Here is a 19,107-nt window from a genome sequence, read left to right on the forward strand (position 1 = left end):
CAGGATACCCAGGGCTCGGTTTACACCTATCGCCATTTCTAGCCACTGGGGGACCATAGGCAGGCTAGGGGAACTCATATTAATGTTAAAAAAACCTCATAAAGTGACATTTTCATGCCATGGGACCTTTAAAGGCACTGACTCTATTTTAACATAAAATACTGCATTCATTGAAAAGTAATATAAAAATATATTTTTTTTAAATTTGTATTATTTTCAATTCATAATGATTGCATAAATATTAATTAGTGCCATGAAATTATCTCAAAATACAACAGATGGTAATCTCTCCGTTAATGCAGTATGGCACTACCCCTAACTGCACTACATGCCACTAGCAGACCTGTCTCTGGATTCAGGTGTGCACCTACTTTGACTTTGTTCATACAGGCACAACAAAAGTGGAAAGTACCAACATTTCCCCATCCCAGGAGATCTTATTCTTATTGATAGGGGAGATCCAGTAGGTAAATTGGAGGTAAGAGTGAGGTAAGTTGTAAAACAGTTTAACCACAGGTTAATGGATGTTAAATGACAGAACTGAAATAATCAGCAGATTTAGTAATTTATTTCAATATATACTGTAACATTTACTGTAACATAAAACTTTCACTGTTAAAAAAACGTTCAATGTTAAAAAAGTTAGAAATATCACGTCTGAGCATTCAGGCTATTGCAACACCTATTTGCCTCATACTGGAGTCTGGACCCACAACACAGATTAGGCCAGTATATACTGTAGACATACATTTGTTGAGTAATTTTCACAACAGCATTCTTTGTACTTAATTCAATAAATTACACATTTTAGAGATAATTATATTTCATAACAACTTTAATTTTAGAATAGGGAACAAGAATAAAAATACGTGATATTATTATTATTATTATTATTATATGTTTGTAGTGTGCTTTTTCATTGAAATATTTTACACTAGCATATATTGTTGTAAATATTTTAAAAGTTAATATTTTGAGTTGGTTATCTATAATATTTAATTGGCCTAACAGCAAGATTCTGCTGATCGTCTTCTCTCTGTCCTGATGACAGCGCGGGTGTGGCGGCAGGTTCCTCCCACCTGTTGTGCAGCAGTGATGCGCTGCTCCTCTTGGGAGACACGTACGACCTACAATGTACTCCTGACAACAACCTCCTGATATTTACAGGAAATATCGTTTTAATCAGCGTCCTATAAAGAGCATTTTACTAACATTGTACAATGACTGCGAATCATGTACGAAAGCGTCGAAAAGGAGGGTCAACAGAAAGATAACCGTAAGAAATAAACCTGTATCAAAATATCTGTTGTAGGCCAACTTATATATTCATGACTCAGAGCTTCCGTAGTGTAAAAACGGTACTTTTCATCGTGTGCTGTGATTCTCCATTTTAGGTGCATTAGTAAAAACCGATAGTTGTGACCCCCTGGAAGACGCAACTCCGAGTTGTTACAAACTGATTATTGATCCGATTTTGATCGGCGGAAGTCAGAAACTGTACCGCTATGATGGACAGCACTTCAGCGCACCGGTGAGTACATCTGGTTTCAAGCAAAACAACAATAGCGACTAATATTTATATAGAGGTTAACATAAGGATTAGTTATCCAACTTAATGAGATCTAATCATATTTACACATTCTAGTTGTATTCTGCATTGTACAAAAGCTTACTAAATCGTTGTCTGCCAGCATCCTAAATGTTTCCCTGTGGATGTTGTACGAGATCCCAGAATTGCACGTTTTTGGACAAAATTCAATGAAGCAGATTTCCCACTCCCTAAATTTAAGGTTAGTACCAGGTTACATTAAATGCAAGTTTTCAAAATTAATAAATGTATAACTAATATTCAATAAAATTCATTTAAATGCAATTGAGTTATTTTATTCCTGAGGTCTCTGAGATCCCAAACATTTTTCATCATGTCATCTGAAGCGTTATCAAATTAATAGTAATTTCTCACAAGTATCAAACTGATGTTAATGTATGCTGTCTGAGCAATTACAATTTCCTGTGGGTTTTTCACATTCAAAACAGAACAACAAAAATAATGCCATGTCTATAAAACTCTAATATTTTTATTTTTTTTAGGTTGATGAGGATTATGTTGGAGCGCCAAAGGAGTTGACATTTGCGAGGCTTAACGACAACATTAGAGATGGATTCCTGTCTGAAATGTGTAAACATTTTGGAGAAGTTCAAGATTTGAAAGTTTTATACAATCCAAAGAATAAGAAGCATTTAGGAATAGCAAAGGTTGTTTTTGAATCTGTAAATGCAGCAAATAATGCAGTAAAAAATCTGCACAACACTTCTGTGATGGGAAACAACATCCATGTGGAGTTTGACCCCAAAGGTAAATACATTTCTATACTCTCACTTCTCAGTTTTTCTATAATACCTCTGATATTTCTATAATATCAGTTTCTTCTAAATAAAATATTTCATAAACATGTCTATGCAATCTGTTGCAATTGCCACATTCACTGTATTTGCATTTGTATGAATCATTACATGATTCATGATCTTCATTGACTGGTTTTAGGTGTGAAGAGGAACCGATACTTCCAGATGCTTGTTAGTGGTTTATATACACCTTTTACTCTCCCTGTTGGAGAAGAAGACTGGGCACCCCAGTCACCATCCTCATTCACTGACTCTTTAACTGTGAGTACAAACCATAGGCATTGCTTGTCTTTTTCACCCCTTTCTCAGCCCCCTAAAAATCTGTTGTTACCTCAACTGTCAGCAGGAATATTTGATTATTTATTTCTCATTATTGGTCATTAAAAACTTTTATTTCTAATTTATTTAAGTGATGTAATGTAGTTTAATAGCTTAAATCGCTTAAATCCATCTCCCATAACTGTGTGGGGGATGACTTTACATTATATTATATTGTTGTTGTACATAATATATTATTATATGTAATATCTTCATGCTTGGAACTCTCCACTTACTTGAGTTATACTTTGCTGTATAACATCACATGAGACGTGCAACAGTTAGAGATCCTCACAAACCGTACAGAAAGAGCTTATGGCATTGCAATTTATTATTATTATTTTTTTTTGATTAATTTTTTAAGTTAACTTGCAAGTCTCTTTCAATCTTTCAGGAGTATGAACCACTGAAGAAGCTGTCATACACATTATCATCATCATCATCCTCAATATGTAATGGCTCCCCTTCACTGGATTGTTCTACTCCATTATCCACGGATACCGCCTACTCCAGCATGCAACAGGACACACCTAGTAGCTTCTGGCAGACCCCTCAATACCAAGATACCCCTTGCACCCCTTCTCTGACCCACAGTAGACCAGACACACCATCTCAGTGTGAGAGGACCCCAAATGAGTCTACTCTGATAAATACTGCCTCCGGTGTTCCTTTTATTCAACAGTCCATCCCAAACATCTCTCAGCTTCAGCCTGGTCATGTAACTCAAGCAGCCTTAAAAAAAACTAGCATTCAAGGTGCTGTGCAAAACTTTTGGATGCTAGGTGGAGCTCCCTCTCAAAATGGCAGCTTCTCAAATAGGCAAAGAACTCCAGGACGCAATTCTCACCTTAACAATCATGTTCGTGGAGGACACCGGGTCAGACCTCTTGAGAGCAAGTACCAAAACGCATACAACCGTAGGCCACAGCACCACTATATCCATAGACCTGTATATAGGGGAGGTCATTACCACTCTGGACCTGTGGCCAATCAACTGCCTTTTAGTAAATTTCAGGAAGCTCCAACCACACCATCACTTTCAGATAATTTCACATGCCAAAACTTTACTGGCTTAGTCAAGGGCCTCAGTGTTAATCACAGATCTGTTGCTGAAGATCAACCATCACTTCCTAATTTGGAGATACTGCCTCAAAAGTCTATTGGAGTGAATGTTCATCACATTCATCCTGATATGCAGATAAATGCAAATACGTCAGAAAATACTTTCAGTAGCACTCAAGTACCTTGCAAGACAACTCAAGAGGTGAACCAAAATCATTGTTCACCACAAGCTCAGTCTTCTCACTCGTATACCCTGAAACCGTGTCCTTCCTCTGAAACCACAAAAGATCTTTCAGAGCCCATAGTGCAGTGTCCTTCTCCTGAATCTCCTGCTCCAGAATCAAAGCCTGAAAGCCTGGACTCTCGTATCCAGATGCTTCTTAGTGCTGGAAGTCCAGTTCTGCCCCTTCTGAACCAAGAGAGTTCAGACTCAGAGACTTCAGCTACTGAAGAGCATGATCCAGACTATCATCCTCAACCTTCTCCCAAAGCTCCCAGCCCCTCTCCTTCTTGTTCCACAGATGTTGTCCTAAACCATGACCAAACATCATCTATTGCGTGTAATAATGGCTCTCATCCAAGAGAAAGTTTATCTGGCATTGAGGATGTGAGTCTCATTCAGCTCTGTGATGTGGCAAAAGACGATCATGAACTTCAATCAGCCAGGAAGCCCAGGGTCAACCCAAATGAAGGTGAAGATACTTCAGATCAGCCGTGTAGTATACCAGTGATCTGCAGCAACAGGAGCTCTTTACCCCCTCCCATACCTGAAATACCCCCACCTCCAATCCTCATTCCACCATCTGATCACTACCCCTCCCTTCCATCTCCTAATTTACCCTTAAAAATGGGTCCTCCTCCACCTAGGGCTCCATTGTTACCTGGATACACTCTGCCTAGTTCTTCTTGTTCATTCTTCCCTCCTCCAAAGATCCAGAAAGTCTGTAGGCCACTCAACTGGCAGGGTAGCCAAGTACCTCTTCCCATTCCTACTAGAATAACACAAGGGCAAACCTCATTCACACCACCCTTCCTCACTCCACCCTTTAATTTCATGACTCAACGCCCACCTTACCCTGCCACTGGGTGTTCATCTGCCATATTGAGGTATAGACCACCTTGTCCTCCTACCCCCATGCCCAGGTATGACCCCTCAGTACCTCCACCAGGTTATGTCCCTATGAAAGAATCACCCCATAAGGCAACAGTGGATCGAGTTCTAGCTGTTGTTGCTTCAGAGCTACGGGCTATCATAAAGAAAGACATACATCGCAAGATGATTGAGATTGTGGCATTCAAAGCGTTTGATCAGTGGTGGGATGACAAAGAACAGGTGGCTAAGGTGGGATTTGATTCTTATTCCAGCTGTATTGATACACTGTAGTGTCAATCTATATTTCCATTGCAACATTGTTTTCATATATATCATATTGTGCACATCCAGGTGTCCAACCCAACTGTTAAATTGGAAGGAAATAAAGATACAATGCTCAGAGCGATGGAGCAGCACCTAAGAACGGGGAATGCAGGGGTTGAAGGCCCTGTATTGGGTACAGGAAAAATAAGTCTGCATGGTGGCATCAAACTACCATCTTTTAAGGTACAAACTTGGCACTTCATATACATTTTAAAATATACAGTACAATAACTGATTTAGTATGTATTATGCACTTCAGTATTGTCTGCACTTTCATAAAATTAAATCAAAGTTTGTTTTTTAGTCTGGGCTAGTTTTGTTTCACAAACCTGGCAACCTTGTCAAACAGTAATGTAAAGCAAAGAAATTAATTTTAGGTTTTTAGTAGGATTGTGTTGTGATTTTGAATTATGATATGTGTTCATGCTCAGTTAAAGAGGAAGGATCCATTAAGTCAAGCCTCCAATGATGTCAAAAGGATCTGTCCTCTTGGTCTTGAGCACTCTGAGGATGAAGGTCAGTTTGGAATTAGCGGTTTCACTATACTGTGTCTTCCAATTGTAAATTCAAAATGCAACATAATACCTTTATCTTACCTTTATTTTTACAGTTTTTTTTTTCTTTTACTCTGAGGTGTAAAGATTCTCCCCATAGTTTTGTAATATTGTTCAGACATGTACTGTATGAAGTTGAAATTGCCCTTTTGCATCTGTCTTCAATTTGCATCCTAATTGCATTTGAAGTAATCTTACAGACTGACAAAATATGGTCAACATTTATTTCAAAGAGTCAGAGCAGCAAACAGCCCCACATAATGTTGAAGAGGACACAGTCAAAAGTGTCAGTGAAGACACCATGGTGAAACGCAGGCATTCCAGGCCTCTGGCATTAGATAGTGAGGAAGAAGAAGATGAAGAGAATTCTGACAAAGAAGAGAATCCCAAATCTGAGGAAGTTCATGTGTCTGCTCAGGTATTATTTCACTCTTCTAACTAAAGATGCACTTGTATAAAAGTGATATTAAGCTGAAATTGTGAGGTTTGCTTGGAAGATTTTGAGAGGATCATTCACCTGTCTTGAATGGACAAGGGTTTGATGGTGTCATTGTGTTTTTCAGGAGGGTGATGAGATGAAAATTGATGAAGATAAGAAGAGTGGTCTCTGTGTTATCATAGAGGATGAAGATCACTCAGATACAGGTATTCACTGATATTTGTGTCAATTGTTAAATAAAGTAATTATATGTATTTAATTATATATATTATATATAGTACAACATTCAATTCATATACAAATACAAACACTACCATTCAAAAGTTTGGGAACAGTAAATGATTAAAAAAAAGAAAGAATACTTTTATTCAGGATGCATTACAATGATTAAAAGAGACAGTAAATATGTTTATAATATTTCAAACAAATTTAATAAATGCCATTCTTTTGAACTTTCTATTCATCAAAATACTGAAAAAAAAAAATCATTTTCCACAAAACATTAAGCAGCACAACTGTTTGCAACAATGATAATAAGAAATGTTTCTTGAGCAGCAAATCAGTATATTAGAATGATTTCTGAAGGATCATGTAACACTGAAGACTGGAGTAATGATGCTGAAAATTCAGCTTTGTCGTCACAGGAATAAATTACACTTTAAAATATATTAAAATAGAAAACAGTTATTTTAAATCATAAAGCCTTGGTGAGCATAAGAGACTTCAAAAACATTGAATAATCTTACTGGATCCAAACTTTTGGATGGCATCTTGTATGACAACTTTATTATGTTTCTTTATACCTTTCAGATACTATCAGCCACACAAGTTCGAACTCATCTGCTTCTAAAAGCCAAGGATACGACTCATTATCCTCTCCCAGAACTGTCTCTGACTCCTCAGCTTCTTCTCCATCTGTTATTGACTCCTCAGTTTCCTCTAGATCTGTCTTTGACTCCTCGGATGACAGAAGCGACAATTCCTCAGACACTTTGTCTTCTGGGGAGGATGATCAGTTGGATTGTGAAAGTTCTTTTTCTGAAATTCCACATGAGGACAGAAAAATAGAAGAGACTATATGGATATCTTCAGATGAGGATGATAATGAAAACCAAGAGATGATTCACACACCTGTTGACTCATCTTTCACACACTGGGAAGAAGATCTCGACCCCCCTGTGACCCCGTGTGCGCCAGATTCAGTAGAAAGTGATATGGACCATGAATTATTTGGTTAGTTCATTGAGGGTCAGAAAGCTCTCGGATTTCATAAAAAATATCTTAATTTGTGTTCTGAAGATGAACGAAAGTCTTACGGGTTTGGAACGACATGAGGGAGAGTAATTAATGACAGAATTTAAATTTTTGGGTGAACTATCCCTTTAATCAAAGATTTAAACTTGACATTTAGTAATGAAAATATTCATAAGACAACTTTTTTGTCATTTTTTATTATTTACATTATATTGCCAGGAGAATGTATGCGTTTCAGTTATCTGCACATCAGATGTTTTTGAGAATTCTTAATATTTTCTCATTCTATTCTTTTTTTACCTCAACTGGTGTATCAAAACATTAAGACATGTCTAAATCATCAGTGTTGACGAATGTAATTTGTGGTTCGGCTCTTGCAGATTTGGATCCAGCTAGAACAGAAGACCCAGGGGAGGAACTGAGCGTAAGAGTGTATATGCAAGGTCTGAAACTACCTGAGCCTCTCAGATACACATTACAGGACCCAGTTAAACACTGTTTAACAAACAAACTAAAGCTCCCAGACCCGGTGATATTCTTCTCAGACCAGAAGTCAGAGCTGCCAAGCCCACCGTCTCCTACATACAGAGGACTGTCAGGTAAGAGTTTACTGTTCACTGATCCATTCCACATTTCCAACACCTTTTCAGTTATTTTATATATATATATATATATATATGTCACAGTTTTGTTCTGTTTTGGTTTAGTTTCTGTTTCCACATTTCCCTGAGTTCCCGTGTCTATTAGTTTCCATGGGTTTTGATTAATTACTCCACCTGTTTCTGTTCTTCCTGATTATGTTCCCTGTTTATGAGTCCTTTGTTCTCCCCTGGTCCTTTGTCCGCTATAGATTTGGATTTTTGTTGCTGTAAGTTGGATGTTCTCCTGGATTTATTATATATTCAGTAACTATTTTCTTTATTAGTTAATCAGGGTTTTTTTGCCATAATAATATGAATTATTATGAATAACATGAATTTATATTAAAACAATATAATGTTATATTGTAATATTAAAATTTCTGTATTACTGTAATTTTGGATATTTCAACTGTTTCAAACCTTTTTTATTTATATTGTAACCTTTGTATTTGAATCCATTTTATATAGCATTTAATACATTTCATACAGCATTATTGCATTATATAGACTTACATTTGCATATTTGTAATGTTAGACTAATCAAAGAAATAATCAAAAGATTATCAAGTAGTTGTTAGTTACAGAATCTGGATCTTTCTGCTTTCAGATGATTTGGAGACTATTCAATATTCTACAGATTCAGAGGACCAGAGAGTCACTGGAGAAACACTGGAGGATTCTGAGAACCTCAGACCCATCACACCCACTGGATCTTTGTCCGACAGTGACCCTGAAATGGAGCTGGGACGGAGATTTTCACCTCCTACTATTGAGGAGGTGGAGCTGCCTCACACACCTGGTGGATTTCTGGAAATGGAGGAGACTGAGGATCATATTCTACCTCCAGGACCACCTACACCACTACCAGCTCCTCCCTCTCCCACAGGCATCCAGGAACTTCCCTCCTCACCCATTTACCACTGTCCTCCTCTCCATTTCTCATACCCCACGTATGAGGAAATACCAAAAACACCAGGCAGGGTCAATGGTCCATGCCAGGTTTATCACTTTGAGAGAATAATACCATCGGGATTACTGCAAGAGACCTCACTAAGAATGGGAAGCCCCTGTAACCCCGTTCTGTCTCCATGTGCTGACAGCGGGATCCCAAGGACTCCAGGGAGAGACATGTCTCCGTCTCCACCTGTCCAAAACCATGGAGAGAGAAATGTTCTGCATAGAGAGCTGTGGGCTAGTGGACTCCATCATCACAACTCTGGTTTTGCACAGTCAGATGCAGAAACTAATAATTTCAGTATAAATAATAGTCATGTACCTCATGACCGTCATGTCCCCTCATGTGGAACAACTTGTTTAGACACAGCACGCTTGAAAAGGTGTCAAGACCGGCTTAAAATGAAAAGACGGATGATTGAATTACAACAGACAAAACAATATACAAGTATAAATACTCATTCGGCCTTACAAGTGAACAATGTGACAAAAAAATCTTTTTCAAATCAGGTTTTGGGGCCTTTGAATTGTGTCTCAGATATAAGGACTGAACAAAGACCACCAGAAGCCCACAGAGAGAAGCGTATACTAGAGGACAAACGTCAACAGAATGAGAATCAAAGGCTCCAGGAGTCTTCTTTTGTGTGGAGAAGGTGGAGAGAATCATCATCCACACGTCATCTTGTCTTCTCTCCACGTTCTGAGAGAAGAGAGAAGTTAGTCCTCCATGCTGTGTGGACTAAAGGGGTGAATGAGGAGGAGATCAAGCACCTGAAGGCCACCTACGAGAGGCTTGTGGTGGAGGATAAAGAATGTGATTGGTTGAACAGCACACGCTGGGTCCCACATCCTCATATCCTTCAACGCATAATATACACGTCATAGTCAAAGTACTTAATGTTTTTTTTTATCCAGTGGACATGTGTTAAAATATATTGTCAAATCTATTTTCCATATGTATATTGCTCTGTTGTTTGTTCCTTGACTCTGCTGCACCAACCAGCACTCCTGATGACAGGCTGAGAAGATGGCGGGATGGGATCAGGAATCACATGACAGGCTGTGCGCGCAGTGAGGGTTATTACTTCATCAGTAAGAGAGAAAAGCTGCGATATCTCAGGGATGAACTTTCTGCTTCAGAAGAGTTTATTGTAGATAATCAGGTGAGAAAGAAACAGTGTTGTTATTGTTATCTAAAACCTTTAAATGTTGTTTTTGGCCACTGAAATATAGTTGAAATGAAATAAAACATAACATTAAATGAAAAACTTAAACTAAAAAAAAAAAGGCCTTGGCAGCTAAATTAAACAAGTTGCAGTTGAAGTACTAAAATTACTAAACCTGAAATAAAAATAAATTAAAGTCGGCATGAAACGGAAGTCGCGATTGTCTTTTCTTCACTACTGTGACATATAGCCGAGTGAAATGGCATCTGAAATGAGAGGGCGGGACTTGATTTCATCCTTCGGGAATTGATTGGATCATTGGAAGTTGGGGCGTTTCTAACAAAATGGAGGCAGATCTGAATGCCAGTTTGCAGTTAGTGGTGGGGGATTTCTCTCCACTGGATTCACAGCCGACACCCAAGCATGAATAAATGTTTTATTTATTAAGGATGACGACGACGATCAATGGCACAAAACATGCCTCAACAGCGTGCGCGAGAGAGAGAGATAGAGAGAGAAAGAGACTGCCTGAATGACGGTCAGTGCGTCCTCCATCAGGTTAAGTTATATTCATGAAAAAAAAATAGTTTGCAATGTCCTAAGAGTAATGTTGTCGTAATATCCTAATATCTTTTCAATGTTTAGGCGTAACGTACTCCCTCATCACTGGTGTCAGTGCTAAGTGGCTTCAGCTTCAGCTTTTCCCCCTGTCGTTTATCCCAGCGTTTACCCCTCACGTCACTAGCTCCGCCCTTGTGCCATAGCTCATGACCGGAAGAGAAGATGAGTCGTTTTGAGGGGGAGGGGAGGTTAACGTTTTTGATTAAAGATTACGAGGGCACATGAATTTAAAAAAAATAATGAAGTGCGCGGATAAATGATTTATAATAAACACTACAGTATTCCATTAAAAAAATAAGAATTTTCAATTTAGATTTCATGGTGACTTTAAAGCTATATAAAAACCTCCAAAACTAAGAAAAAAGGACAATAGCACATAATAACATTACTAAAACTTAGATAACAATGAAAACTAAATATGAAAAAATTCAAACTAAATCAAAATGTTAATAAATGACATAATAGTAATATAGAAATAATACTAAGGAATAAAACACTAGAAATAAAAATTTCCTTTTTTATTTTTCTGCTATAGGTTGTCAATTATTTGTAAACATACATGTTTAAAGAACTTAAAAATACTATCAGTTATTTCTCTGCGTCATGTTTTTCGCTGTGTGATTTAAAGGTGCACCAAGTAATTTAATAAAATAAGTATAAATTTTAAATAAATGAAATTTAATAAAATAAGTTTTACTCCTAAAGAAATTACAAATAAAACTCAATCATTCCAGTGGCCTAGAAAAAACTGTTTTATTCTACCATGGCCACCATGTTGAGACATGACCAGTTGTGTTGTGCAATTTGACCAATTTACTGTCATAAACATAAACCAGTAGGTGTCAGTATAATGTCCAAGACCAAGATGTTTTCATTAATATGAGTAATGACGTAATGTACCTTTAAAATTAATTTACAGTAATTTGAGATTATATGCTGATCTATGCAGGGGAAGAGTATGCCAGCTCAGATTCCACCTTCATCCAGATCAGGATCAGAACTCCGAGCTGAACAGCGTCGCCTGTTATCCTCCTTCAGCTGTGACAGCGACCTCCTCAAATTCAACCAACTCAAGGTAAGACCAGCTGTTGCAACAACAGCATAACAAATGCTAGAATCACCAGAAACACCAAAATCTTCCACAACATTACTATTTTGCTACTTCGTTTTTTTGGTCCACCAGGAGTGTAAATATGTTCCCTCTTTACAGTTCCGTAAGAAGAAGCTGCGTTTTGGCAGGAGCCGTATTCATGACTGGGGGCTGTTTGCAGAGGAACCCATTGCTGCAGATGAAATGATAATTGAATATGTAGGCCAGACCATTCGGCAGGTGAGATACACAATACACAAAACTGAACTTAAAACACATAGTTAGATATTTCAGCACTCATTTCTGTTAAAACATCAGTAATGTCTTTTTTTTCAAGCTATAAATGTCTTGCAAATTCACAAGTTCCTGTATATTTTTATTACATCCCAAATTCTGCTTGTAGGTGATTGCAGACATGCGTGAAATGCGCTATGAAAATGAGGGTATTGGAAGCAGTTACCTGTTCCGGGTCGATCAGGACACTATCATTGATGCAACCAAGTATGGTAACCTTGCAAGATTCATCAATCACAGTTGCAATGTAAGACCAGAATTATTTATGTTTTTAAGTAATTAGTCATAATACATTTTCAATATGCTAAATAATTGTTACCTTTTGTTGTTTAGTGTTTATTATGAATTTCCATTTTAACATTCTATGTCTACTGGTTTTTATGTGTTTTTCCTTCCATAGCCAAACTGCTATGCCAAAATCATTACTGTGGAAGCTCAAAAGAAAATAGTCATCTACTCTCGGCAACCTATTGATGTAAATGAAGAGATCACTTATGATTACAAATTCCCTATTGAGGATGAGAAGATCCCCTGCCTGTGTGGTGCGGAGAACTGCAGAGGAACCCTCAATTAGAGAAGGACTCATCTTACACACTTGAAGTATTAGCAGTAAACAAGTTTCAGTCAACATGAACCTATTTTTTGATTCTGTTAGGAGTAATGGTTTTAAATATATTCACAAGGGCATAACATATTCCTGACCATCACAGACATTTGCCATTTTTCACAGGCAAATGACAATTTAACATGAAGATAAATGAGCAATCATTTCCAGAATCTCAGATTTTAAATTCTGCATGTGTAAAGTTGGAAAATGTCCTGAGCAAAAACTTCAGGGCATATTTAAAGTTCACTGCTAAAATGTGATTTTCATCATGTTAATTATTTGATTGTTTGGATTAAAGTTAAATATGCTTTCATGAGTTTTATTTTGAAATATAAATTAAAATAAAAAAGTATATGTATTTTTCCAAATAAATGTTTGTTTGTTTTTTTCTGCATACTATGGAACTTTACTCTTAATACACTATTTAGTATTACACTTGGCAGTGAATAGTTAAAAATATGCATTCCTTACAATGACAAAAAAAAAAACCTCTACCGCTACCTCTCACATGCTAAGCGAGCAAGTCTATTGAACCTCTAGCGTTTCGCTCGTGTAATAACAAAAGCATACCACCACATTTCGAGTCTTTATTTAACTTTATTTATTCATAGTCAGTGGTGGACAGTAACGGAGTAGCTTTACTTCGTTACTGTACTTAAGTACATTTTTCAAGTATCTGTCACGTGCTCTGAGACGCAGAAGCGGTGTCTGATTCAAGAACGAACTGATTCTTTTCAATGAACCTTTTAAATCGGTTCGCAAATCGCACGAAACGATTAATTGATGAATTAGAATGAACCGATTGCCGTTGTTCTCGAGTCGACAACTCACTGATTCAAATGAACCGTTTACTGCGAGTCTCCAGTGAACTGAATTCACAAGTAAGAACCGGGATTACTGGTGAAAATCAGATGGTCAAATCTGTTTTCTCTCGGATACATCGCAGTGTAAGCTCCATAGTGAACATTACTATATCACTCTCGTCAACGTAGTCCATATCAACAACAAAAATATATCTTGACTCCATATAGTGGTTATTTTGGGAAAATCCCAGGTATTTTGAGCAGTAGGATTATAAAAAATATGTGCTAATATAAATTTAAATTAAGTAGCCTATATAAAATTGCAAAATAAATCTATCTATCAGTACTTTTTTACTTAAGTACATAAAAAATCGAGTACTTTTGTACTTTCACTCGAGTAAAATTGAAAAAGGAGTACTTTTACTTTTACTGGAGTAATATTTTATTATACGTATCTCTACTTTTACTCAAGTACTTGATTTGTGTACTTCGTCCACCACTGTTCATAGTATATAGATTTTTTAAAGACACACACAATTAAGACACAAATTACGACTGTCCTTCAATTGTGGCGTTATTTTCAGCACAATCAACATTTTTGTAGTCAACATGTTCATAAAGTTTTTGTAACATTAAGGAGACTGTGTCAGTGAAGCATTTGAGGTGAAACAAATGAGACTTGCTGTGTTAAGAAATCAAAGAAAAGGTTCTATGTCCATGAGAGGAATCTTTTCATTGTTCTTAATTTCCAATCAACCTATAATTTTGTAAAAATGATGCCTACAGTATTTGTGAAAATATTGGATACATAAAATGTTAGCAATGAAATAAACCTCAGGAAGACATTTTATTCAAAAAAATATAATTACCACTACCATATTATATTATTTCCACCACAGAATGCTGTTAAACATAATATATCCTTTGAGATATGATGGAAATGAAACTGGTGGAAATGTTAATGAGACAGCTTTTTTAAAGGTCCACAAGGTCAGAAGTGTCTGTAGAAACACTTGGGTACAAAATATAATGGCACATGCTTGAAAGCCAAACATAAATATGACAAAGTAAAACATTACTGTGCATATTTCAATATATGTGCACCATGCATTTACTATGAATGGAAATAGCGAAGTCAGAGTTTCTCTGATGTGCCATTAGATGTAAGTATGATGAGGTTTCCTCTGGCATTCTGGTCCGCCTCAATTGCCTCAAACAGAGATTTAAAATTTCCAGCACCAAAACCCTGAAACAACAGAGGAATGCACTGTTATTTATGTTTTCTCTACATAGGAAGAAATGCTACATAGCTATACATTTAGGAGACATTTCTGAAGCCTTAATTTCTAACCAATTAAATGCACATTTAAATATGATGGATGTTTGCTCTGAAACAATTAATAAAATATTGCTAGATTATTTCTTACTTGATGGTTGTGTCTCTGGATGACCTCCAGAAACACGGTGGGTCTGTCCTGTACTGGTTTGGTGAAGATCTGGAGCAGGTAGCCATTGTCATCATAATCCACCAAGATTTTAAGTTCCTGTATAAAACAGTGCCACACTATTTTTACATTCTGCTTCTGACCTGCGACAGAAATTAGCATTCAGATGGACTATTAGCTGGCCAATAACTCTTTGCTGCATTTTCTTCAAAGGTCAAATTCAAAATTTAGACTCTGCATTGCTCCGCTGATATAACACTTTGATTACTTGAACTGGAAATATAGTCTTACCTCCAATATGTTGATGTCCTCAACAATTTGGACTTTGGAAGACTTCAGCTTCTCCCTGAGCTGCTGGTAGTAAGTGTCAGGCACTGTCATGAACTCCATACCACGTTCCTTTAGGTTACGGATCTGAAAACATATTCTTGACATCTATTTAAAATGCAAAGTAAACTTTTTAAGCATTCATATAGAACAACCTAAAACTTTGCACACTACCACTTTTGCCTTCTCTGTCAATGTCGTAAGACCTCTTATGGCTGTGGTTTACTCACTGCTGTAATGATGTCAGAGGTGTTCATAGCAATGTGTTGACCCGTACTCCACATATTCCTAAAAGAGAAACGTTATTTGGATGAATAGATAGATGCATGCATTGGATAGATGAATGTATGTACAGTAGATGTCATGTGTATATTACATGCCTGGATCTGAGACTTGCGCTTCCCCATAGCTGGTTCATTAATTGGCATTTTCACAGTTTCTTCGTAGTTGGCCACCACTATGGAGCGCAGCGCGCTGTATTCAGTTTGTAACTGCTTGTCATCCACAGACCAGAATCTGCGGAACAGCAGGTTCCTCTGATACCTTCATTCAAACACATACAGATCAATTTAACACAGTGATCCACATGTGAAAAACATTCAAGAGTTTATGCTTAAAAAAGCAAAAAAAAAATTGTCAATGAAAAATCAAATAATTTTTTGTGAAAGTGACGTGTGGCCAAGTATGGTGACCCATACTCGGAATTAGTGCTCTGCATTTAACCCATCCAAAGTGCACACACACAGCAGTGAACACACACACACACCGTGAACACACACCCAGAGCAGTGGGCAGCCATTTATGCTGCGGCGCCCGGGGAGCAGTTGGGGGTTCGGTGCCTTGCTCAAGGGCACCTTAGTCGTGGTATTGAAGGTGGGAGAGAGCGCTGTACATTCACTCCCCCCACCAACAATCCCTGCCGGTACGAGACTCAAACCCACAACCTTTGGGTTATGAGTCCGACTCTCTAACCATTAGGCCACGACTTTAGCAGTGTATATACAAGAGCTGGACATGATGGGATGGGGTCTGGTTTAGATAATTCTGCTATTCCCGCCCCTCATCACCCTCTTTTCCTCCCTTTCCCCTCCCTGCTGTGTCTAACTGTCTTCAGATGGTGTCTCGGACCCTTTGAAAATCATTTTGCTGAGTCATAATTACTATGGGATTTTCTTGCATAATAATCAGTCGTCCACGACTACAGATTGAAATTCAACCATCCCATCAGCCGTCTCCATCTATTCTCTCTTCTGATCTTTCCTCTTTGTCTTTACTCCTTCCTCACCATGGAGACACACTGCTGATCACTGGGGAGGGGCAGTGTCTCGGTGTATTCTGATTGGATGGGATGGATAGGGAGTTTCCCCCCCAAAGACTTGCACAGTTCTAAGCGAATACCTTTGTGATTTCTTTTATGCTTTTCAGTCGTAGCAACGCTGGCACAGAGGTCTGATTCTGTCTGGCTGTTAATATTTATACATTTTGGAATAAGTTCAACGATGTGTTTAGAAAAGTTTTATACCACTCCACTATTGGCACCATCTCATGATCTGGTTGATTTCCAACCACATGGTCAATGAAGTCCAGCTTCCCGCTTGGCCTGTGAAAGAAAAATCATGTTAAGAGACAAAGAAAATGACAATAATAGAAAACAATCCATGTATGATCTGAGATTTGGACATCTTATATGAGAAGATGTGGACACATCATTTTACCATTGAACAATAGCAAACACAATTTAATCATATTTATATGCCATCATACAATCGGAACACTCACAGTTTTGCCAAGAAAGGGTCACAGAACAGAGGAGCATGGAATCCTGGGAGGAAGAGCCCATTATATCCTGTCCGCTCTACAAATGTGGTATCACCATACTAAAACAATAATGAAATAAGAATCAGAGAGAAAGTATGAGAATTAGATGAGATTTAAATACACACACTACTGTGTAAAAGTTTGTGGTTGGTAAGATTTTTAAAAATGTTTTTGGCTGCATTTATTCAATCAAATATACGTACAGTAAAACAATATTATAAACATTTTAATATATTTCAAAATCTAATTTATCTTCTGTGATTGCAAATCTAATTTTTCAGCATCATTACTCCAGTCTTCAGTGTCACATGATCCTTCAGAAATTTTTCTAACATGCTGATTTAGTGCTCAAGAAACATTTTTGTGGAAATCATACTTTTTCAAGAGTTCAATAGAACAGCTTTTATTTGAAATCGAACTCTTTCATAAAATTATAAATACCTACTATAAATTTTGATTCATTTAATACATTCTTGCTGGATATAAGTATTAATTTGTTTTTAAAAAATCATAAAATGATACATACTGTCTGCAGCACTGCCATCTTCACCCTTCCAAACTTATCCTCTACAACATGAGGCTCTTTAATGATGACGGCACCTCGTTCTCTCGCTTTCTGCAGGAAAAATTAAGAAAGCAATAAGTGATTACTGCAAATGATGCCTAGAAAGCAATTTTAAGAAATAAAACATGAGAAGAAACAATCAGCATTTACCTCTACCAGGAAGTCACAGTTCTCTACAGTGAAAGCTACATCTTTAACACCATCTCCATGTTTTACCAGGTGATCTCCCATCTCTGTTCAAGGAAAGGATAGATTATACAGGAAGACAATCGAATATCACAAATCTGCAATATTCATTTATAAGTCTTACCTTTATTACCAGGATTCAAGGCAGAGGTGAAGACATAAATAATCTACAGGAAATAGAAAACATTGATCAGAGAACTTGTCCCGAAGCAGATCAAATTGGCAAGGCTTCTACAGAATGCACTGAATGTTGAATGAATGAAGTGGATGGACAGGAATAATGACACAACCTGAATCTCACCTTCCCTTGTTTTACCACATGAGACACAACATCACATGAGAGATTTGAGAAAACTCATTATCTGTATCTATATATTTTACATTTAGAACATTCATATAATGATGACAAACTACTTGCAAACTGATACTTCAAAGTGAAGCTACAGTATATAAACATATTTAAGTTTTTCTACACGTATATGGAAATGGCACCATATACTGGCGAGTGCCCCAAAAGTCTCAATATGGAACAAATCAGTGAGTGGAGGATGGTAGTTTCTGCAGCTGCATGCTTATTTCTCCCACCCCTAAAAAGAGCCAATAGCATCTCCCTACAGGACACCTCCTCTAATATTCAGAAACAAGCTAAATCTACAAACACATTTTGTTGAATAATTACCTGTTTGGCATTTCCAACCCAGAAAGTGATGTGGTCAAAGCAGACAAATCTGCCCTGCTCGTGCTGTTGACATATAAAAACAATTACAGCAATGACTTAATTGTTGGATATTTTCTATTCCAATAAATAGTCGTGTAGCAGAATAAATCTACAGACTAGTCTGAATAGTGTAATGATGTTGCCTACAAGTTTTAATAAGAATCACAAGAAAAGTTCGAAATGCAGGGTGGCAGTAAAATATTAGTATATTAGAAGAAAGGGGACAAGTTATTAAAAATAATGACCTACCTTTTCACCTTTGTCAGTGTAGGATGTCTAGAGAAAAATAAACAATACCTTTAAGCATGTTTAAATAGTTTGGACAGTCATGTTTGCAATTCAAAGGCATCAAAATCTTAATTTGTCTTAAAATTAAGCGTCTTACCATCTTTTAGTGGTTTCTGAAGGTAGCTTCTTCTTGG

General features: G+C 37.2%; 1 protein-coding gene and 1 pseudogene across 1 annotated transcript; one reads left to right on the top strand and one right to left on the bottom strand.

Annotated features, from left to right (window-relative positions):
- Window positions 1-1,233: 1,233 nt before the first annotated feature.
- On the top strand, window positions 1,234-12,913 carry LOC107669245 (histone-lysine N-methyltransferase SETD1B-A-like). The gene is made up of 18 exons (XM_016461416.1): window positions 1,234-1,276; window positions 1,395-1,531; window positions 1,692-1,790; window positions 2,092-2,356; window positions 2,546-2,667; window positions 3,119-5,128; window positions 5,231-5,386; window positions 5,635-5,719; window positions 5,991-6,175; window positions 6,321-6,402; window positions 7,007-7,429; window positions 7,831-8,049; window positions 8,699-9,898; window positions 10,042-10,208; window positions 11,782-11,907; window positions 12,043-12,162; window positions 12,326-12,463; window positions 12,617-12,913. Exons 1-18 carry the CDS (start codon window positions 1,234-1,236, stop codon window positions 12,788-12,790), a joined length of 5,751 nt encoding a protein of 1,916 aa, XP_016316902.1. The 3' UTR covers window positions 12,791-12,913.
- Window positions 12,914-14,196: 1,283 nt separating this feature from the next.
- Window positions 14,197-19,107, bottom strand: LOC107669246 (4-hydroxyphenylpyruvate dioxygenase-like; annotated as a pseudogene).

The sequence above is a fragment of the Sinocyclocheilus anshuiensis genome, unplaced genomic scaffold (genome assembly GCF_001515605.1).
Source record: "Sinocyclocheilus anshuiensis isolate Anshui unplaced genomic scaffold, SAMN03320099.WGS_v1.1 scaffold404, whole genome shotgun sequence".
Lineage (NCBI taxonomy): Eukaryota > Metazoa > Chordata > Actinopteri > Cypriniformes > Cyprinidae > Sinocyclocheilus > Sinocyclocheilus anshuiensis.